General features: G+C 37.6%; 2 protein-coding genes across 2 annotated transcripts in view; both read right to left on the bottom strand.

Annotated features, from left to right (window-relative positions):
• Positions 1-17,742, bottom strand: part of psda (pleckstrin and Sec7 domain containing a) — a 39,206-nt gene extending 21,464 nt beyond the window's left edge. The window contains exons 1-10 of the mRNA XM_084093548.1: positions 17,503-17,742; positions 12,715-15,089; positions 12,514-12,625; positions 11,149-11,680; positions 10,087-10,509; positions 3,985-4,170; positions 3,604-3,684; positions 3,392-3,504; positions 3,198-3,256; positions 2,343-2,432 (exon numbers count right to left, since the gene is read on the bottom strand). Coding sequence (XP_083949674.1) covers positions 2,343-2,432; positions 3,198-3,256; positions 3,392-3,504; positions 3,604-3,684; positions 3,985-4,170; positions 10,087-10,509; positions 11,149-11,680; positions 12,514-12,625; positions 12,715-14,940 — 3,822 coding nt within the window. The 5' untranslated portion in view covers positions 14,941-15,089; positions 17,503-17,742. The remainder of the gene's footprint in view (positions 1-2,342; positions 2,433-3,197; positions 3,257-3,391; positions 3,505-3,603; positions 3,685-3,984; positions 4,171-10,086; positions 10,510-11,148; positions 11,681-12,513; positions 12,626-12,714; positions 15,090-17,502) is intronic.
• Positions 15,007-23,532, bottom strand: LOC311069474 (E3 ubiquitin/ISG15 ligase TRIM25; the record flags this gene model as incomplete). The annotated part of the gene is made up of 7 exons (XM_084092653.1): positions 15,007-15,089; positions 21,022-21,324; positions 21,433-21,566; positions 21,815-21,837; positions 21,928-22,161; positions 22,399-22,494; positions 22,948-23,532. The coding sequence occupies 7 exons, from the start codon at positions 23,530-23,532 to the stop codon at positions 15,007-15,009; spliced, it is 1,458 nt and encodes a 485-aa protein (XP_083948779.1).
• Between the last annotated feature and the right edge of the window lie 942 nt (positions 23,533-24,474).

Genomic DNA, 24,474 nt, shown 5'->3' on the forward strand with positions numbered 1-24,474 from the left:
TTGTAACATCAAGCAGACAGAGATGAAAAAGAGTGTCAAGAGAACAGAATTATGAGAAGGAATATCCAAGTAGCTAAATACTTCACACCCATAGCCTAGTTAGACAGATTAACTGTCTTTACCCGACAACTGCGTGGCCTTCACACCCTCACATAGTGGTAGGAGGAAAGAAACCAGGAGAAGGAAGACCAGAGCTAAGAAGAGAGAAGGATGCCATTTGTCAGCCAAGGGCTGAGATAAGGGGGATTATAAAGATATGGAAATAACCTCAACAGTCAGGGCTAAGTACAGTTCAGCAGAGTAAGTTTTTTTGCAGATTATAGGGTGAAACAAAGAGCAAGATGGCAGATAGTTAAATGGCTAGAGTGAGAGAGAGAGAGAGAGAGAGAGCACAGAAAAAAACAGTGAGGGGGTGGGAGGTGATGGAATAGTGCGAGGCACAGAGTGAGAGGGCGGAGGAGAGAACGAGGGATGAGCGACACACACACAGAGAGAGAGAGAGAAAGCCAGAGGAGAGAGAGAGAGAGTAGGAGGACCAAACGCTTGAAAGGCTCCCCGTGATTTTAAAGCACATATCAGTAGAGTGGTTCAGGTGCGGTCATCATGTGGCTATTATTCTTGTGCAGCCTGGCCTGTAATCCAAGCGAAGGGACTAAAATAGACAAACCCTAAGCACCAGCACACTGGAGCACAGGAAGTTCATTGACATCAGCTGCTTACATTTGAACAGTTTAAAAGTTAATCTTGTAGCTATGCTATGGTCTGTAATAATGGTTCTATCACAACTTAAGTGTACAGATGAGTTGTACATTTCTCCAAAAATGTCTACAACAAAAAGTGCTCTTTATATGAATGGATTTACATTTACATGAACAAGAATATTCTGATATTAATCAGATTATCATGATTAATGACTGACAACATTGCAGTTTTTAGAAATTTGAAGACGTTTAGCATATGCCTATAATATTTACAATATATAATCAAAAGAGCATATCAAAGTGCAGTATCAAGAGAATTGCATTCTGTTATTATTTACAGAGACTATCCTCCGGATTTACAGACAAAGCTTAAGGTGATGATACACAGGGCAACTTTTTGAGCAATGTTGCTGGGCAGTGTTGCCGTCAATGGGCAACCAGATGAGACACAGGGCCCACGACCAATCTAAATTATCCAGATAGAAATTTGTTGCCCATTCTCAATGGGAAAGTGCCCAAGCAACATTCGCTCGGCAAGATTGCCCAGCAACATTGCTCAAAAAGCTGTGTATCCTGTGTATCATCACCTTAAAGCTAGTCACGGACTAAAATGCATGTTTGAGTGGTTTTAACTGAAAGCAACTTGTACTGGCATGTCTTAAAAGATGTCACTGCCATTGTTATGCCTCAATATGCACACCAGTAAAGTTTTATCTAAAGCACGTTTATAAAAACTATAGATGACCTAATTAAACTAAGGCCTAATCCTGGCTTAATCTAAACCCTGTCTGTGAAACCAGACCTCTGTGTTCTAGTGGAAGTCTTCATGGAAATGTATATACATCGGCTACATTGGATATTCCAAATAAGGAATAATCCATTTCCATTCATTTATATCAGCTTAATTTTAAGTACATAGATTTTTGTCTTTTTTAATCAAAAGTGACAGTAGAGGCTTTTACACTGTTATAAAAAAAGTTATATTTCAAATAAAAAAATGTTATTTTTAGCTTTCTATTCATCACAGATTTCAATTTCATTCAGTTTTCAGCTTTAATGATAATAAATGTTTCTTGAGCACCATATGAGCATTAGAATGATTTCGGAAGAATCATTTGACACTGAAAACTTGAGTAATGGCTGAAAATTCAGCTTTGCCATCAAAAAAAATAAATTACATTTTAAAATATATTAAAATAGAAAATATTTTACATTTTAATAAAATTTCATAATATTACTTGTTTTAATGTATTTTTGATCAAATAATTGCAGCCTTGGTAAGCATAAGAGACTTTTTCCCGAATCTTACCAACCCCAAACTTTTGAATTATAGTGTATGAAAATTAAAGCTACTGAAGAAACATTTAAAAATACATTAAGCTGGTTAATTACTGTCAAAAACTACTAAAATGCATCGTATTAAACAACAAGAGTGAGCCTTTACAGTATTTCCAGAAGAGAGTAGCAGCACAAAAATGTGCAAGTCTCAGAATATGTTAATTACATACAGGAATATTTAATTAGCTGTGGTGCATGTAAATATATCTTTTATGGCTTAACCACAATACGGACCTTATGGAATAATTCAATATGCAATATGCAGTGTGTGAATGTGTGTGAATGCTTGAAACCCCTACAAACCTTTAGAAGATCTTTCGGGAAGTCTTGGCCGTCATTCAGGCCCTCCAAGTTACTAATGAACTGCATGCAGGACATCCTCTTCCCGATGTTCTGAATTAGAGAGAGACGAATGGAATATAAATTTACTGTCAGCTGATGCGCTGACCTATTTCACAGTTCCTATGCACTCAACAACACTTACAATACCAAATACACAGCGGCCAGTAATCGTGTTAAATTTTGGGAAAAAATAATTTTGCTTCCCCTGAGAATGATTTTTACTACTAGATTTATGGATGAATTTCTATTTTTATTCCTAAATGTAAAACCGGCACTCATCCCCTCAGGGTGGTGAACAGCTCAGAGAATAAAATCCATCCTAAAAACACAGCTGTTTTATCCAAACCAGCTCCTTTCACAGAGACTTCAATCATGTACATGTAAAAAATAATAATAGTAATTTCACAATAAACACCTATTACAACTTCAGACTTACAAGTGTCAGATAATATTATACGATAATATCATTTTCCACAAAGTAGACAAACATTTCAGAAATGTGACAGGGATACATTCAAGTCAATTTTTGTACACAGCAGTAAAATCCAATTAAAAAAATCAACAATGTATTGATGTTTTGTAGCTTACTGTATATTACACAAGTAATAATCATTTAATATAATAATATAATAATTTAATGGAGTCAATTTTAAAGAAATTCCATTTACAATCAGTTTAGATTCAGAAAATGCATGTATCAATGTATATTTTTCAAGATTTTAAAATGGCCTTGATGGCTGAACATGGTTCACGATTTTTTCTGTTGATTTTTCTATTGTTTGTTATGTTTATGGTATATCAGATACTCAAACTTACATGACCATGCAGATCAGTGTTGAGCAGCATCAGGGCACAAGTCAATGTGTGAACACTATCTGAAATACACAGGCATATAAGTCCCATAAGCTCACACAGAGTCAGAGCAAGAGCACCCCACAGTGTTTATTTTATTGTAATACACACCAGATGCACATTCATTCACACGCACAATGCTTGTATGGCTTGCTTACCTTCATTTGGTATAGTGTTCGGGTTGCACTGGAGGTATCTTTTAGAGAAATGCGATAGTACTCGCTCCCTCTCTTGTGTCTCTCCCACAAGGGCGAACTCCTTCAAAAACATTCTAATAAAAAGACAGCAGGAAAAACAGTATGAGCCTGTTGGCCACGTACAATGAGAGCAAATATTTAAATAACTAAACACAATGGAACAGCAAGCTCACCTCAGTGCTTGATCCACCGTCATTCCTGAGAGGTTAAAATAACTTAGATACTCCTCCGCGACCATGCTACTGAAATCATTGCTACACAAGTCATAAAAAGACAAATGCATAAGAAAAGAGGTTTTTGGTTCTCATACTAGGGATCCAAAAGTCAGACCTTTCAAACAAAGTTCACGTGGTCAATTTTTAACTCATAAAGTTTGTTTCAAATTTTAAAAAATCCTAAAACTACACTTTTTTAACACAGTCCCCACTGTGTATTTCAACACATTTGTCCTACAACGTGGTCAAAGAAAACTTTGCTTCAAAGCTCAAAATATAAAGCAAGAGGAAGGAACTAAAAATAAACTTATATTTATTAATAATTAAAATAATTCTTACTTCTTGCTCAGATGACGTGCCACGTCTGACTTCTTAAATCCATCAAGATTGTACAAACGTTTGGCCAGCCGTTTTGCAGCTTGGAGGTCAGCTTTGTTGCCATTGGTCAGAGTTTCAGTGCTGCCCATAGCCAATCGCTCGGCTACCTCTGGATCAGACTCTGATACCGGCCGTGATGGCCTCTCTCTGGAACCAAAGACAGATAATTGTGTGTGAAATGTATATTTGGCATGTGAGACACTTATTTGAATCTGGGTTGAAGCATTACACAAGGAAAAGTAAAAGGTATAAGTTTCATTTGTAAAAAGGCAACCCGGATATGATGTGTGAATGTGTTTGGGCTTAAAATCAGTCACCATGCAGAACCACACAATATAAGCATACTGAACTACATTTGAATACTGACTATTTGTCAAGCCAGTCAAATCATGAGGTTAAATTTGTTTACTTGCCATCTCTCATGTCTAACCCTGATATTCTTAGCACTGGCAATGTGATGTAAACAGATTATATCTGATGTACCCATACAGACTCTTTCCCAGCAGGTAAACTCAATCACAATGTACAGAGAAACCAGCTTTTAATAACTGAAAAAAGGTACATCTAACAAACTACTGTGAGCGCATGAACCTACACCTTTGTCCTTTGTGCACCATTCAAATTCAAAAAAGCCTTATAACTTGTCAGACACGTATACACACAAACATACTTCAGCTGGTATTCAGATGTGAATAATGAGAGGATAGAAAGAAGAAAAACTTATATTAAAAGTGTCAAATATGTGTGAAACACATTTCATTTAGTCTTGAATCAAAAAACTAAAGTGTAAAACTCTGGCAAACTAATAACACAAAAGGTCTGATAAACCAAAGCACTACTCTACCTCAGTGACCCAACTCTGCCTTTAAACCACCGCATTCCAAAGTTAGTTAGATGTAGGAGCACCAAAAAGTTCATGCCAGATGCAGATCTCCCCTCTATCCTCTGTCTTTGGTTTGTTCCGAGGATCACCATTCCATACCTCCTCCAACCGGATAGTTCACAAACAAGCCAGGGGAGGAGACTCGAAGAAAGGGGATGAGGGCAGACTGTTTATTCTTGAAACAATGTACAGATAGAATCTTGGTAGGAAAAACCAGGAAGAAAAACAGAAAACTTTTCCGCCACAGCTTCTAGGATGTGTGACGAGCTTTTACAAAGATGCTCAGTGACTAACAGACACACCTTTCATAAATCTTGCTGTATGCAAGACATCAGCTGTGTTTAGATATATTTATGTGTGTAAATAACAATAACATGACACACATATTATAACTTGTTTGGTGACAGCATGTGAGGGGGAAAAATGCAACTTCTTAGTGCACATGTACACACCCACCGACTATAACCGGTGAGGTGAATACACCGACAAACAATCAGCTCACCTGTGCTGAGGCTCTACAACATTCCAGTGCTTTAACAAAAGTGAACACACCTCTTTTTTTAAAGATTTACATACCAAAGGAGGAAAAAGATCATGTAATTTAATTTTTTGCATGACGTGACTGCTTCTGGCAGTAGTATCACGTAAGAAGGATATGAACATTCCATTCCATTGACAACAGGTTGCACTAGAATTTTTGTTTTAGCGTTACTGTTCATGAAAACACTAATGGATACTGTTTTGCAAACACTAATTATTGACTGTAATAATAATAAAAAATTATTTAAAAAAAAAAATTTATAATGCGCTTTCTAAAACCCAAAGCGCTAAAAAAAACGCTTTCATGAATTTGACGGTTTTAAAGGAATTTCAGTAGCAACGTTTGTCTCGCAATCTCGGTATTGTAATCGTGGGGACTTCGTAATCGTGTAATCGTGGGCACACAACGAATTATATATATATTTTTAGAACGCATTTTAAGAATACTTTTTCATCAAGCGGTAAAAATGTACAACACTGTGTGCGTGTGCTGGTGCTACGTCAAAGAGTCACGTGCACTCTAATGTAAACAACCCCAACGTGCATGAGACACGCTGAACAGAACAGTGGCTGTGTTTAAGGATTTGGCACTTAATCTGGACTGAAAGACTGATGGACCCTGGATGGAGTATTGCTGTATTGTTATGGTATGGCAATGATGACAATTGTTACTGTTCTTTCAAGCATTTCATTTTAAAAAGAAAGAAAAAATGAGATAGAGACAAGCTGAATGAAAATGCTCTTACTGTCACTCTCTGACAGTAGATGGCGCTTATGGAACAGCTAAACCCCCATACAAAGCAGCTTTCATTTTCTGAACTGTATTTAAATGTGTCAAACAGACATTTAGATATTTGTATTCACTATGGTGTTTATCACAACAAATACTTTTAAAAAATAGGACGTGTATTTTCAAATATAAACATTTTTACATTTTAATCTGTAGGCTACTAAAACATGCCCTAGGCCTAGATATTGATTGAAATTTTTCTGATTCTTTATTATTGTTTGGTAACACTTTACAATAAGTTTCCATTCATTAACATTAGTTAATGTAGAAATTGCTCATTGTTAGTTAATGTTAGTTAATGCAACGATAACTAAATGGGGCCTCACTGTACAATGTTACCCATTGTTCTCTATAGTACTTTTGCACTTTAATCTGTTTAAAGCATTTGTTTACTTCATATATTTTTTGTGTATTGTTTTATTGTATTTAAATGTTTTGTATGTTTGTTTGTTTATTTTGTTATAAGAAAAAAGTTATTAAACCTGTTAGGAGGACAACACTTTTTAGGTTACTTAATTCATACCATGATAACACAATATACCGTGATAAAAGCTTCAGCATTAATCATTATATGAAAATTTGGTACCGCCACATGCCTAATAGTTAAAGTGCTTATGTTTTGTCAATGCCGTCTGTCGTATGATGATCCAAATGAAACAAACTTGACTATTACTGTGGTTACCCCCTCAGGCGAACGCGATTTCTGGCAGCGAGTGTTTATTTACCGTCAGGTGAATATGTGCCCTAATTAATCTAACTTTTTAAGTTTAATGAAATATTTAACCCATACATACTTCATGTACAATTCTTTTAAGACCCCCTGAACCTTTTATTTTTTATTTTGACAACAAGCTTTATTTAGGCGTCAGATCGCCCAAACCCCCACTTAATTCAAACCCTGGCTAAAATTGAGTTAAATTGAGATCATAATGGTCCTCATAAAAACCTTGAAGTGCAATGGTTCTCAGTAATAACTATCTATCAGAAAGGGTGAATGAGAGCACTGATCTTTTACTGTGATAAACTATGAGTTGCCTAAGGTATTCACCACAAACTACTCAGAAAGTGAAATTAGCTACCTGGAAGTCACTACACTAGTGTGTGTACGACAAAAAAAACCTTGTTATATATAGACCAGGGTTATTATGATTACAAATACCTTAAAAACATTTTCGCTACTTGAAATATAATAAACGTTAACTGAAATAAAATAAAAATGTAAAAACTTTTATTCCAGCTAGTTATAACGACATTAGTACTTCGTTATAAGACATTATAACAAAGTACTAAAATAGCTAAGACTGAAATAAAAATGAATAAAAAATATAGACATGTTAAAATAAATGAAATTACTAAAAACCTTAACGTTAAACATAAATTCTAAAAATTACAACTACATAAATAAAAAAAACTGTAATAATATCTCTATGATACTAAAATAATACTGATACAGAGCAGGATTTTTTCTACTCACCGGTATATGGCAGGGTGGGGGGCATATTTGTAATTATCCTCCAAGGCCCCACCCCTCCAGCAGAGCACATAATGAGCCATCACACAAGGCCTGCCCCTTCACACCTCACATAGCCAGATGACATAAGCTTGCTTATAAACGCAGCATCCAGCCTTCCACATTTTTCTCCCCTTCCCTAAACCTCCTGCTGTCCAGAAGCCTGAGGAGGCTTTAGAAGAAATGTGTCTCTCTGCGTCTGCAAGTATCTTGAACTGTAATTAAAGTCTTTCAGTTGTCGCGTTGCTGATTCTTTTATTCTGCTCCAAACTTTTATAAGCCCTTTTCGTACCCATAGTGTAGTCAAAGGCTTGATACAACTGTCTTATTTTCTCTCATTCTTTCTCTCCCAAAACACTGTTCCCTCCCGCTTGCCTGGTTGCGTGTGTTTGTGGATGTGTGTTTCTCTACTCTTGTCAGCTGAGCTATTTTTCGCTGGTGGATATGGTCTGTGTTTCCTTTCACAACTGTTTACTCCCCCTTTTCCCTTTTCTCCAACCCTCTCTTCCTCTCTTTGTCTTGCCTTGTTACTTTGTGCCGCCATTAGTCTTTGCCGATCTCCATTTCAACATGGTGCTGAACACATTGTCTGTCTCATTAAAAAAGATACATTTATATCCAATCTATGAGAAAGTCTAAAGGTCAGAATTATGTGTTAGAATAACGGTTTGTGTTTCTTTAGTATGAATGGCCGTTTAAATTAAATATTGGACAGAGGTGAAAAATACAGCCCTGGTGGGTGAAACGGTAATAGATTGTTTTTCTCTCTATTTAAAACCCTGAAATCACAAGACAAGTTAATCTTCTCTCACCATGGAGACCGAGTGTGCCTGGCAAATATCCAAGTCTATCTGGCCCCATGGCAGGGGAAGGAATGTAGTGGATGAGCCAGGTATCAAAGCAGATAGTGTCTGCTTTCTGGCCCTCTTAATAACCACACTAAACTCAGATCAAACAATATTCCTTATTGTAGGAGACTTGAAAACCTTATGCCACACTAAAATACCCTTCTGATTGTTTTTCTCCCCCCTTTTAAAATGATAAATCTAAAATTATTTTTGCACATAGAACAAGAAACAAGGTTTTGATTTTTAAAAAAACAAGAAATAGTGTTTTGCCAGTGTGGAGTCAGAGCTGCACTCTGATTTATTTTGACAACAGACAAGAAGGAGTAGTAAGGGATTATAGGCCTAAACACAAATCTGACCCTGAGACTGTGGGTCAGTCAAAGCCCCGGAAGGATCTTATGCAGCCATTACCAAGGAGAACTTGTTTAGTAGGAACTTTCTCCTTATATTACTGCTTGCTATACAACTGATCAGAAACAATTTCTCTGAGGATGATTTGAAGCAAGCCCTGCATTTTAACAGACAGGAGAGAGCACAATCCCGAATTAAACAGTTCACACTACATTCATCAAGGGCATAAGTGAGAGAAATGTATCTGAAGCTCTTGCCTAAACAAATCATCAAGAAAAGCAACTGAGCTAGTAACTCATAACACAATCACATGGCTCGGCTCTGCCCTCTAGTGGGAAATACTCAACTGTAGATTCATTTTGTAAACTTATCCTAGAAAGCCCGTTAAAGTCAAATGAAATCAAAATGGACAATTCTTATTTTTTATGGAATATTGCACTATTATAAACAAAACATCCATGCACATCATTTTTTTAAATGAATGTTCCCTCATAACATTGAATCAAATTAACTTCCCTCTCTTGCAACAACATTCTCTGATGACATGACGTGAGGGCGGGACAACCTGTCACTCACATGAGATCACAGTAATAGACCCAATTAATTCCCAATGGACACAACCAAGTCCCACTCAAATATTTTTTTCTTGTTCGAGAAACCGTTTCACCCGGATATATGTCACAATGGGGAAGAAAAGACTAATGCAACTTTTGTTTCATGCCAACTTAAAAGCCATTTCAACTGGTCACCAAAAGAATACACAATTATTACACAAGCTTCTTTTCCAAAAAATTCAACCATATCCATACTGGCTGGGCCGGATCGACACGGAATGGAACGGTTAAGCAAAGAGAACGGTTTGGCCCGATGGTGGAAAAGTGGCTATAGAGTTGTGAGAACCATCTGTCCTCAAAACAACTATGGCTTGACACTATACAACTATACTGAGGACAGGAATGAGTTTGTCTTTATGAGTGTGTCTGCACTGCCAGCTGTTTCTCTTCTAATGTGTGTAATTACTATTATACTTGCAAGAGTTTATTTCACCGGGGGGTGTTTACATTACAGAAACATATCTGTTGACATGCAGTGATGGGATATTTATGACAACTCATTTGAAAATCACCAGACTGCAACTAACCTTATGGCTGCGTCTGTGTCAGAATCAGGCCTGGGGACTTGATCAGAGCAGGATCCACTGCAGAACGGACTCTTTGGTTCTTCATAGACACCGCCCTCTATGGGATCAGACACAGCAGGTGGTTCGGGGCACGTAAGAGGAGCAAAGCTTAGTTCGATGATCTGCTTGGCACTTTCGCAGATCTGACTCTGGATCTCAGGAGTGAGAGTCGGAAAATCAAAAGTGAAGACTGGTGGGCCACTAGGAGTAATGTCTTCACTATCCAGGCTGCTATAAGAGGTGCCCTTGGCACGGTGTGACTCCATAATGCTCTCAAAGTGTCTGCTGAAAGAGTCCAAGCCATCTGATGAGATTTGGCACGGGCTGGTCACAGAGATGGGAGACTTCAAAGCCGTGTGGCTGTCAGGCTGGCAATCTAGGGGACTATAAGAGGAACATAAATCATAGATGCACTCCTTTGAGTGGTTTGTTTGCATCATTTATAATTAATTTAAAATGCCTCAGTACTTGATGCCACAGTACTGCAAATATGATAACAACCTTCCTAAAATTTAAATTGCAATTATACATTTTCACATATAAAGACGCAGTTAATTGTGAGAAAAATAGAAATGTAAAATATTATCTAAAAATAGTTAGTTTGTATTTGTATTTAGATTTATTTATTTTATAAGTCTTATTTTATAAGACTTATTTATAAGTCTTTAGAAATCAGAATGAAAGTTATAATGAAAATGTAAACTTTTTATTTTATATTTTTAATGTATTTATTTATGTATAACATTTGTATACACTTTTTCCTCAAACCTTTTCCTCAGACACCCTAGCACTCCATTACAGCCCCCCTGGACATCCCCTCTTGTTCTTATTTACCCCAAAGTCTTCAAAAAGGAACCAAACAACATGAAGCAGGCAGGGATACAAAATCAAAACCTTAAACTAATTCCTTAAAAAGTTATGAATTCTACCCATTTTGTTGTTCTTTTGGTCAAATGAAAAATACCAAATGAAAGACCAAATTGGTCAAATGAAAGTCTATAGTAGTATCTATTCCACACTCACCCTCTCAGTAGTCGACTAAACACTTCATCTCCCTCAGGTGTGGCATTTTGCCTCTTTTTGTCGCCTTGCATCCTCACACTGGCCCAGCTCACCACCTCTTCATCTTGCAGCTCCTCCTCACCATCTGTGTGTGGGCACAGCATTCCCTCCAGGGGGCTGCTGCTGTTAGTGCCTGAGGTATCCAGCACACTGCGGTTACTGCCAAAAGCAGAGTCCACTTCCTCCTGTTCTGCTAGCATCACCTCATCAAGGTCTGTTTCCCTGTAACAGCGCAGGGACACCGCATCTATGTCCGTCTCTGAATATTTGACAGTGCGTTTGATGATGCCGGTCATATTGGAGGACCCTACTGTGGGATGATGGTTGATTAACTCCACTTTGACTTGCTGTACATTATGGCATGAGGATTTCGAAGAAGCGGTTGATTTACAGTGTCTTAAGTATGATGTTACAGGCCTTAGCGGGGTAGACAAGGGTGAAATGGGTGTCGGAGACTCGCTGGAACAGCCACTGGAGGGTGCAGTGGAGGAGCCTGGAATTTGTGTGAACAACGAAAAACAAAGAGTGTCATGGTTTAAATTTTAAATAACACAAGTCTCTGAACAGACAAAATGCATACATTATACAGTTATATTTAGAATTTCTAATTTACAGTTTCAGTAAATAGTAAATGGTTTTAAATATTTTCATTCATTTTTATTCATTTTTCAAATATTATTGCAAAAGCTTTTATCACATTGAACTTACAAAAAAGGACATTATTAAATAATAATTGTATGTCCTTAGGTCCTGTAGCTCAACTGGCAGAGTATGGCCATATCAGTGCCATGGTCATGGGTTCGATTCCCAGAAAATATGTAGATCGATAAAAAGTATGGCTTGAAGTTGTTTTGGATAAAAGTATCTGCAAACTGTATAAATGTCAAGGTGAAAGGAAAAACGACATCGAATAATTCAAGTGACTCATTCTCCGCTACCTCTCTGTTTGACATCAGTAAATTGAAAACACCTACTGTACACATTGCTTTTCAAGAAAAGGAAACAACATAAAACCACAGAGAAAAAAAATCTAGCAAAGCTGTAACATTAATCCATTTAAAGATCCTGATAGTAAAGAGAAAGGATAACACCTTGAGAAGTGATAAGGGGTATATAAAAAAAAAAAAAAAAAAATACACAAAGTTTATAGAGAAAGCAAATCCTAATGTCATCCTATGGAGGATGAGGCTTGTTATATGATTGGATTAAGCATTCGTTGAGGCAAACAGCTTGTTCACAAGGAAAGGCAAAAGCAATAAAGAAGGGTGACATTTCAGAGAACTGACTCCTGGAAGTCTGAGTTGGGCATTTCTAAGAAATTCTCACCTTTTGTTTCATGTTGGTCTTCGGAGTGGGACCCAAACAGGAACTCCCATTTGGCACGAGCCATCTTCTGAGAGTGCAAGGAAGGCCTCAGCAAAAATGGTCCACTTTCAGACTACAACACAAAACTGAATTATCAAATAACAGTATACAGTGAATCAGAGCATTAGATTAATCTAAAGATGTGTACCAAGATGGAATCACCTGTATGCCTGTTTTTCCAGAGTCAGAACTCTTCTGGCTGGTTCTGCTAGATGTCTCCGAGGATATGCAGTCTTTCTCAAGTAGAGTGCTATCTATAAGGCTGCCTGTGACTCCACTGGAGCTCTGTGATGCCGTCCCACTCCATTCTTTGTTAGCCCGAGTGTCATCTTTCATTACATTGCACTGCATTAAGACCCTACAATGGTTCTCTTGAGAGCCCGGTGTAGCTGGACTATTCCTCTTATGATTGTTCATCTCCTTCAAGCTTTCCTTGTCTCTGGCTAAGCACTCTTCTATCCCATTCTTTTGGTGAAAGGTCCAACTTGCTGGAGTCTCTGGATTAGGCCTTGTGAATGGTCTCCTGCTGCTATCTGGACTGTCTTTGTGACCTTTGAGACTCTCATACTGCCAACATTCATTGTTAATTGTATGACTGTTTCTTGTGTACTGGGAAGGTAGGTGCCGGTGCAAAGTCGGGCTGTCCTTTCCCTCCAACTCTGTTCTCTCTATCCGTGGGTCTCGTATGGGAGAGGATGATATTACATCTGATCGGTTCAACCTTGCTGGAGCTGCAGGAGATGTACTTCCAATGTGGGGTAAAAGAGGGGTTGTTTGAACAGAGGGGTGACCAGTCTCGACAGACTCGTGTTTCCAATGGTGCTCCTGAACAGGAAGTTTGCAATTAGAATGGGTTTTTGATGCTGAGCCTTGGAAGCTAGCATATAGTTGAGGCTCTCTTGAATGCCCCAAACGGGGACTGTCAGACCTCACTGTGTCTGTCGACGATTGGGTTGGGGATGGAGACCTCCTGGCTTCCATAAGTATGGAGAGTTTGGTGGCTTCCTCCGCTAGTTTACGAGCCATGTCGGGACTTGTGGCTGGGGATATGCTCCTCCTTCCACTCAGTAGGTTAGCTTCTTCTTCTACCTTATTTTTGGAGTTGGCCAGGTTGAAATTAACTCTGTGGGCTTGCCGTGGACTATCACTCATGGAATGACTGACTCGTTGATTGCTAGATGGTTGAGATACAATCATAGATGGCAGTTCATGTTGAATAGCTGTAGGCTTACAGGATGGTAAATTTGGCCGATACCTATACCCTTGTGCTCTTTGATTTGAGACCTCCTGAGTGTTGACGGTTGAGTGTGACATGGTAAAGTAGGCTTGCCTGGCATGGTTAGACAGTTGGTCAGTAGCAGGGCTCCTAGGAAGTCTATAAAACGAACTATTCCGCTCATGATCCATGATTGTTGTTTTAGTGGGCAGGGTCCTAGAACTGCATGGTATAACCGGTGACCCAGACCAAGACTGACAGCGACGTTGTTCTCTCCTGACATCGTGACCTCTATCAGGACAGTTGCCTGCCAGTTTTTGCATTAGTTGTGGGGAACCAAATTCCTCCAATGCCCGATGGGTGGCTTCTCTGGCAATAGAGTCTAGAGTTGCCCGCCTAAAGCTGGGGGTGCTCATATGTGACGTCCCCAAACCTTGACTAAGCTGTTTTGAGCTGCAGTTGTTCATGGAGTCCAAGCTGTTCTCCAACCACACTGGGTCACTAAGCCTTTTCCTGAGGTGGAGAGGGGTAGCTCGATTCTCCATGGTTCTGTTGAAGGGATTCTGAGGCTCGCTTTGGCACAAAGAGCTATACTGACCCTCTACAGATTTAATTTTAGCTTTTTCAATGTAACTGAAAGTGGCAAAAGATCGCCTCCCTTCATCTCCTCCCTTCATCTTAGTTGGGCCGCATGCCTTACGAGTTCCACTGGGAGTAGGTGGGGCAGTAAACCATCCTGAGAAGTGAGGGTCCTTTCCAAAGAAGGGGTCGCGTTCAGAAGGAGCACACACCAAGTGACATGTATTTCCACTGGGTCCTGTTTGCAAAGCAGAGAGTAACTGGCTTATCTCATCATAAGGTAGACTATTTTGTTGGGAAGCCGGTTGTTCCGAGTCATGTCCTGGATGTAGCTGAAAACTTACGGAGTGTCTAGATGTTGATTTATTGGAGGCCAGGCTCTGAGTGCTGCTTCCACCTTTATGCAGGACTCCACGTGGAGATGTCCGGTCATGTGGGGCATTGGGGCCACCATACTGAGACTGTTGAAGGATGTCTGGTGCTGTCAACATGAGGGAGTCTGTTTTCTCCACATCTCCCAGGTATTTTCCCTCTTCATCAGTAACAGACCTCACCTCTACATAGAGGTGGAGGATTTTACCTGATTGAGACATGACTGACCAAAAGCAGCCTGCAGATTGCACAACACCTGTTCTCTATAATTGATTAATCAACACTGGTCATCTTGTTTGCTCTGGACGTTTGTTGGCGTTCACATCTGAGAGAGAGTTTGGATGAACTCCAATATCACCCTCAAATTCACCTGTAAGAAACAAAAAAGAAGAGAATTTACTAACATTTGTTGAAATAAATTCCTCCATCAGTTAGGAAGAAAATACACCCATTTTCTTTTAAATAATACCAAGTCTGTTACACATTAAATAAATAATAATTTGATCTTTTTTTTTTTTTTTTACAACTTATGTTATACAGTATTTCAATAGAGCCTGACATTATACATTGACCCACATATTAGCTCTATTCTACAGTATTTTGAACTCTCATTTGAAGTGACATCTATTAAAAAGGAAAATAATAGTGAAACATTTTCTCTAAAGCAAATATCTTGTGTAAAGAGACTTGTGAACTAACCACCTTGACTCCTCTTGCTATACTGTACTCCTCTAAATCAAGCTGAGCATGTTTACTAATGGCAAGATGGTCTAATTGTGTAACATGCTAATTAAAGAATGTAAAGCAAACTCCAGATATGCAAGCACCCCAAGTATTACTACTGGCAGGTTCTCTGCTCCCTCCCTCTTCATATTACATACATAGTTGTGACTAAATTTTACAGTAGCTCTCTCAGAAGTATAGCAATATATAATATGATTACCTACTTGTCTTGAAGGAATTAATGAATTAATCCTTAAATGTAATAAGATGATAGACAACACATTCTACTCACACTGAAAAAAAAAGCAATACAACTAGCATGGTCTGGTGTCTCTGACCAAAGAACCCATGCTGGTTAGGCTAGCTGGTAGCTAGGCTAGCTAGCTGCATCCAAAACATAACATATCCTGGTGACCATACAGAACTATATAGATTTTTCTCCTGTAATGGATTCAGAAAAGCCTTAACATCTGAATTAGACTGCAATCACCTTTACAAAACCATGAAGTCAGTTCACGTTAAATGAAATACAGTATACCTACTGCATACAGCTCAGAGAAGAGATGAGGCTGATCATTACAAACTACCCTAAAGGATTCACTCTCTTTAATGCACATAAGCTATTCTAACCTCTCACATGCAATCTGCCACAGCTGCTTGTGTTCTGTCAGCTCTTGTGAAAGTGGGGTAGTGTGACTGCGATTGGACATGTGCCAGGTGTTGCGCTCAATTGATTGAGTCGTATGCACCCGGCATCATGACCACCACTGCAGTTATGGGGGAGGAGGCAGGGAAGGATAGTGCATAGTTTTCCTTAAAGACAACACACAAGCTCAAAAACATGAATGGGATCTCTTTAGGTCTCTCTCTCTCTCTCTCTCTCTCTCTCTCTCTCACACACACACGCACACACACACACACACTCATACAGACACTATACAAATGCGTCCTTCGTATTTGTAAAATGTTATTAATCACATTTACAAACCCAACGGTGATAATGCCACAGAGTCAAACTACACAGACAGGTAGGGCGACTAATACTTGAAATAACTCTAATATTGTAATTGCAGTCAGTCTGAATGACTGAAGCATTTGGAAGTGAACAGCAGATTTTCACATTCAAAGCCCTTATTTGCTGTAGTGTTCCTGCAGTCCTTTAGCTGAAATGTATTGAATGTATGCTGCTTGCCTAGTAACTTAATCCGTTTTACATGTTCCATGGTAACCTGTAACAACTTGAAATTGATCTCCCTTTAATTAACTCTTTGGATCAAAGTCCTTCACTGAAAAAACATGCCACATTCATGACAATATACTGTGAGATGTTTGTGATAAATTAGCTAGAATTAACTAGAAATATTAAATTGAATTTGTTCTCTTAAATATTGATGTGATTTACATGTATGATGAACAAAGTTGAGGATAATTTTTAAAAGCATCTATGAAATTGTATTCATCATTATAATTTACTTTTATTATACACTACCGTTCAAATTAGCTAGAATTGACTAGAAATATTTGTAGATGTAGCAAGAATATTATGTTGTTTATAGTACTAAAAATTATTTTAAAATAAAAAAAATTGTTTCTTTGTATTTTCATGACAAGTAATTTGCATCAGTTCTGCTTCTGCAAATACAGCAAAATTCATTTCATTGAGATTAAACCAACAATTTTATTTCAATTATGAAAACTTTTGCTTTCACATCTTTAAAAGTCCCAAAGATTACAAAGAATTAAGTTAAAACTATAATAATAAAAACTAATATTACAGAGCTGATATAACATGTCCATTAACTATTTTGACTTTCTCAGCAACTGAAATCATTGGTGTACTATTTTATTTCTATAATCACTGAAAATGACAAAATTAGCTGAAGGAAAGTTATTCTACATATATTTTACATATCTACTTTCTGTTATGCAGGCCATTTAGACCTACTTTTTCTGTGCTGTAGCTAATAGGATTCCTTCAACCCCTCCTCCTGTCCTCACTCCTGTATCTGTTACATAAACAGGCACATAGAAACCAATTACAGTCAAACCCCTCCCTTTACCTGTTAACTCCCCTCTCAACAGCTCCGTCCCATCCGCTACACAGCAGCAGTGGGAACCCAGAAAATCCCCTCCTTTAGAGTCTTCAGAAAAACTGGCTATTCATGTGTTTGTGGTCTCTGTGCCTCCCTCTCTTCTCCACAGAACACAAAACAGCTCTCTGCGCCTTACTGGCTCACGCATACTGGATTTACGCCACCCACACGACTTAGTGCGTCTTCTCCAACGTCCCGTCCCGTCCCTACACTGAAAACCTGTCTTAGCCCAACAGGACTTCCTGCACTCACCCTGTCACTCACAATCTTAAGACCCACCTCATTCTAGAACTGAGCCAATCAGGTGTGCCAGCTCTCTGTCTGTTCTGTGACAGGTGGCAAAAGGTTCAGCTCACCCGCAGAGGGGGGCCTAGCCAGAGGGAAAGCCCCTTGTAAATAGATTTACACAGTAACAGGGGTTGAGAAAAGGCCGCTGGGATTACATCTGAACAGAAACAATCCTGAGTCTCAGCAGACTATCACAGTGTAAAAAAACTGTGTGTGAATTTAAAGTATGTCACAATATTCTAAGACAATTATACTGTAAAGTGAAAAAGAAATGACTGTCATGCGGCAGAATCATAATGATTAGCTGTGCTTGCATTAGTGTAAACTCTTAGCTACTTACAGATTATCTGTAATAGTGTCAACAGCATATGTGCTTCTGTTCCCAGCATGCAATGTTGCATTCATTTGTTATTTAACTTTTTCATTTGTATTGTTACTACATGTATTTGCTGGCTTATTTTGCTGCTGTTTGTGATTTTGCTAAATGTAAAAAATAATAATCCAAAATCCAGTTAAAGGAATAGTTGAACATTGAACATTTTGACATCTCATTCCAAAACTGTATGACCTTTTTCTGTATTGAAACAAAATAACGTATTTTGAGAAATGTTTCGGTGTTTTTATTTGCTCAAATGTTGTTTGGTTCCCAACGTTGTTCCACAGAAGAAAGTTGGTCATACAGGTTTGGAATGAGGGTGAGTAAATGATGACAATTTTTATTTTGGGGTATCCCTTTAAATGCTGAAGATCACTTGTGATGCTCATTGTATCTAGGCTTTTTAAAGTGTTAAACCTTTTAATTAACCTTGTTGAGCACTGCATTATGACTTGCTTTTTTTGAGTCACTCAAATATTTCATGCATTCAGCACAGTCTATGGGCTAACAGCACTACGCTTGCTGCCTCAAGAGAACTGTGTTACATAAATCAGCAAAACTTCACGAGTCAAAGCCATGGTCTAGTGGTTAGTGCTCATTCAGTCTCTCCCTATAACTTCCTGTCCCCCTTCACTATGTATAGTATAATATAGTATAGTAGTTAACATGTGACAGCAGTATCCTACATTGTGACATGCAATAATTCATGTAAAATAATTTAATCTTTTTCTTATTTTAAAACATGTTAAAATATTGTGTAATTAACATACTCAATGTTTTATGACTTCACACTAATTTTGGCTATACTGATTATTTGTATGCTAAAATTCTAAACTACTATAAGTAAATAAAAAATATTTACAATCACATATACAAAGACTGGGTTTCATAAGTCTGAGACCATAGCAAAAGTGTATATGTTATGCATTTTTATAATTTATTACAAAATAATTACAAATTATATTATTAGAACAACAATTTTGAGAAACTTTGTTATTTAAACTTTGTTTATTAGCAGGATTAAATTAGACTTATTTCAATTAGGACTTTTGGTTCCCAGAACTTCCCACTGCACTGTATATACAATTTTTAAGATTTTCATGTTGAAACAACAACAACAACAACAACAACAAAAACAACAACAACAAAAACAACAACTGATGTCCATGTTATTTGTAAACTGTCCATATCTATCCATATATATCTAACCAAAAAGGGAATTACATGATGTGAAAGTAGCTTTAAGAGAAAAGGTTTAGGCATAAGACATAAGTGTGCTATAAAAATGTTGTACAACTCGACTGACCTCAGAAGCTCTGGGCACTGGGTAGAGCTGTCCTGCATTACCTACTATGTTATTTGAGAGCTTTGGAAAGAATACTTTACTCAGACTGACTGCTCTTAGACTTTAGCTTCTAAGGTGACTGATAACTACAATGGATGTATAGGGTATACACTAGGTCTATGATAAAAAATTAAAGCACATGAGTTCAAAAATAGATTCATAATATAAATACATGGATTTTCTGCAACAACTAAAAGTAAACGTTTCCACTAACCATTACGGGAAAGTGTTGGTATAGTCTAGAATTAATCCGATAACAACACCATTTGAAGGCAGCCTGCTATACTTTGTTCTTTATTTATAAGAAACACAAATAGAGGGACAAGCAACTTAACATACCTGATGGGACCATGAAGAGTTGCAGATGTGGCAGATATTTGATGCTGCTTCATTTCACTGTGCATGTGAGGTGCTGAAGTGGACAGCTCCGCTGTAATTAGAAAAACTCCAACAGCAGACAAAGAAGTCCGTATACTGTACTTGTTCCCGTGTCTTTAGGGAGTGCCTGTATCACATTATCAGAGCCCTGGCAGGAGGCCCATCTCAGCTTAAGGTGGACTACAACTTTGTCAAGAAGAGTTTTCTATCATCTAAAGCTGGTCAAACTCAGGTTTTATGGACATATCCAAGACCATAAGCACAGTCATGCACAAAACAAATCTAAAATCTGTAGTTATAACTCAATATATCTTGTTAGTCCTTGCAGTTACTTTGACAATTTTAACTAAAATTTAAATTTTTAATTCAGCAGGTGCGTAGGTAAAGGGATAATACACCCAAAAATGAAATTCTGTCATCATTTACTCACCCTCGTATTATACAACAAGAGTAAATGAGGTCCAAAACCGGATTGGACCCCACTGACTTTCACTGTATGGACAGAAAACCCAAAAAGGATGACAGAATTGTCGTTGTTAGTAAACTAACTCTTAAACTAACTTTTAAATAAAAAAGACACAGTGGTTTATTAGATATAATTAGCATGTTGTCAAAAATGTTCTTCTTTCTCACACTTCTTTTCAGGTTTAAAACACCCAGAAGGTTAATCATAGTTATCCATCTTCGCAGAAATGACAAAAAAAGAACCAAAGAGAATGTGAGATATTTACTGTGATAACTACACCAAACCCAACTATATTAAATAGACAGATACAATATAATAACCCATGTATTATTTATGTAAAGGAAATGGATGGAGCATTTTGTGAGGTGCTTTACAAATTATTTTTGTTTCTTAGGTGGACAATGGAAAGAGGCTGACTGTTTTGGCCATTTATGTCGATACAAGGATTAAAAATGGGACAAACTGGGCCAGAAAACTCAACGCGGAATGAGTGGAGCAAAGTTAGCGTATCTCCATCATAGAAAGACACGGTTCCTTTCGGTATATCTACCCACAATCCAAGTTTTTGGATTGTTTTCCTCACTGCCAGGGACTTTTCATTTGAGTCCTGACAAACCAGATATTTTCCATTACCATGATAGATGTAGCAGAACACACTGTTAAAGTCACTGTTGGGATGCTCAGAATCCTGATCTCTAGTAGCTGACCCATATGACAGACCAATCAACCAATAGGGTTTCTTCCAGACGGCCACCTCCCAGTAGTGGGAGCCACTGGAGAATCTCTCCTTGACCTGGACGCTGTACTGAGAGCTGATGTTCGTTTTCCGTTTCCTTTCTGGGGTTGGTTTATTACTCCAGTGTACCTCCAGCTTGTCTGCTGAGATCTCTAACTCGGGGTGTGCTGTCTCTGGGTCTAAATTTACTGCTCTGAGACCTGCAGGTGACAAAGATTGATAGGTTACACTATAAGGTAGGTTTATTGTACTTTTTATTTAAGTCTAAGAATGTCTTTTAACATTGTGCATTGAAACATCACACTTACTAGACCACAGCCGCTGAGTATTCTGCAAGACAACTTCATCTAAGTTATCAACCAGCTGTTCGACTGTCTTCATCTTGTCTGTGGTGCTGTACTCTTGCTCTATCACAGACACAAGTGGCAATTCCACCTGGGACCTAGAGCGATGATGAAGAATTCATGAAGAAACATTCATTTTGGTTTTAATGTATCATGGCATAGTGGGGGAAAGCAAACATTTTGCGAGCAAACTCAAAGTTTCTCAGAGGAATGCAAAACATTTGCAAAAGAATGCAAAAGCATTGACATAATTTTTCTCATCTCATTTTTTTTTTTCATCACCATGTCCCTTTAGGGGCTCTATAGATAAGTACAATTTAAAGGGAATGCAGTGAAAAGAACTCACCAAAGTCTATGTTTTTTGAGATGCTGCAAAAATAAATAAAAGTTATGTTATTGATAGACAACAGATTAAAAAAAGGAAAATGAGCACTCAAATATAATTCACACAATATGCACCTTGAGAAATATGATGTCATTTTCTTCCTCGAGGAGAGATTGGCTTGATCTTAGGGCAGCATTAATATCTTTAACATGACACTCCAGTGACTCATTTTTCCATCTCAGCCACTTGTTGGAGTAAAATTCTTCTGTTTCCAGAACGGCCAACATCAGCTTCTGATCCTCCTCAATCTGGGCTTTTATCTGGTTGTATTTCTCAACTATTCTGAGTCTGTATGCTTCTGCGTTTTTCTTGAAAACCACCACAAGATAAAAAAAAAAAAAAAGTAAAAGCCTGGTGAACTCATAAATTGACAAAGGAAACATATTAGATTATCTCTTGCTACAGTGGATTTGAATAGTTTTGCCAGTATTATTTCAAATCAAAATTAGTTCTCTTACACAGCAAACCTGTGAAGTGCAGTATACAATAATTTTCTTGGTTTAATTGGTTGCTATGATTCAGAAAGCTCATATTGGAATACCCACCGACACCTCTGAAAATAATGGTTTCAAATCTTGCATAGCAGACTCAGCTAAATGTTTCCTCTGTAGAAGAAGTGATTTGTTGGTCTCCAGCACCTTCTAAAAGAACAAAGAGATTCCATAAGTTCTCAATACACTGTTACTTCACACTAAATTATAGGCATAATAATGGTCCATGAAAATGTTTTATTTATCTGAGAAAAATATATCTGAGTAAAAATATATCTCTTAATTTGAAAAAAAAAAAAAAAACCCATTCAAATCCACTTCATACAAAAATGGCCCGAATACACATCTTCTATAATAAGCATGTAATTTTATTTCTGTACTAAATTATATGTATTTATAATATACATAGCTTATATAATATTTATATAAAAAATATAAATGTATAGGCTAAGTTTTTACTTTTAACAACATGTAGGCTACATTTTTAAGAACTTGGCACATGTTTAAAAATGTCCCTTTAATTGACCAATCTATCAAAATAGTAATATTTTTCACTCATAATTTTTTTTTCATCAACCCATTTTCATGAATTGAAGCCCCTACCTTGAATTCTGAGCATGCCTCTTGCAGCGTAACAGCTTGGTGTTTTTTGTGTGACCCAACCGCAATGCACAGACAACACACAGTAGTCTGGTCCTCCTGACAGAATAGTTTCAGCTCCTCCCCATGCTCATTACACTTGAAGGAAATTAAGTCCTCTGTTACTTCGATGAGAGAGTGCCCTCTTAAAGCCTCTCTCTGCTGGTGCAGGAGAGTGTGAGCAGAGCACAGGGAGGCGTCGCAGGAGAGGCAGCTCTTCACAGCCACCTCAGTCTTCCCAATGCACTGATCACACATGATAATGAAGGGTGACATATGAGATGATCCTTCCAGCGAAGATGCTCTTGCAAAGACATCCTGAACTTTCCTTTGAAGATCTGAGTTGAACTCAAGCTTAAGGTCAGAAGGAAGGAGGATCTGACACTCCGGACAGAACAGTGGCCCTTCTCCTGATGTTTTGGGGTCATCCATGTTCCAGACCACTTGGATGCAGGTTTGACAGAAGTTGTGCCCACATGGAAGGCGTACAGGGTCTGTAAAAAGCTCTACACAAACAGGACATTTTAGGTCGTCTTCTTGCACGTCCATATTAGCAGACCTTCTACTGTCTGTGTGTGGTGGCTTGGCATGAATATTTCAAAGATGAGGCTCAGTTTTCAATGCCATTTTGTTATAAGTGTATTCAATTACAATAAGCTGTTCATGTAATACAAACATATATAAAATATTTTAAAATAACTATGACATGCAGGTGATATTCAAGTACGTCTTGTTTCAAATATTGAATTTAACCACATCAAAAGCCACACAAATGCCAAATTTTTAAGTGTCCAAAAAAAAACAACCTGTACACTTGAAGGAAAGTGTAGCTTTCTAGCTTGAATTCTAGCTTTCATTCATTGTGTTTTTTGTTTATAATTTCATATTTAGAACTTTAATTTCATGCCAATATTTCTACAATTGTAATTTCTGTCTCTAACAGCATATGCCACTTCTTTGGAGGCTATAATGTCTTTAATTATTATACCCCACAACCAGTGGTTAAACTGGCTTTTGTAGGGAGGGGAGCCCTTATCGCATCGTAAAATGACTTAATGTGTTGAGAAATGTGGTGATCAATGTATAATTTCACTGTAATAAAGGTATTATCACACTTTAATAAAGGTATAATTACACATTTATATTACACTGTAATAAAGGTATAATTACACAATGTATTACATTGTAATAAAGGTATAATAACTAGGGCTGTCAATCGATTAAAAAATTTAATTGCGATTAATCGCATGATTGTCATGAGTTAACTCGCGATTAATCGCAATTCATCGCACATTTTTTATTTGTTCTAAATGTACCTTAAATTAAAACTTTTCAAGTTTGTAATACTCTAAATCAACATGGGAATGGATAAATATGGATGCTTTATGCAAATGTATGTTTATTATTGAAACCATAGTCAACATAGAGCATGAAGACAAGACATGTTTCAAAGGTCATAGATGTTTTTCAAAGAACTTGTTCATGTCTATT

Source organism: Abramis brama (assembly GCF_963993115.1).
Source record: "Abramis brama genome assembly, chromosome: 19".
Lineage (NCBI taxonomy): Eukaryota > Metazoa > Chordata > Actinopteri > Cypriniformes > Leuciscidae > Abramis > Abramis brama.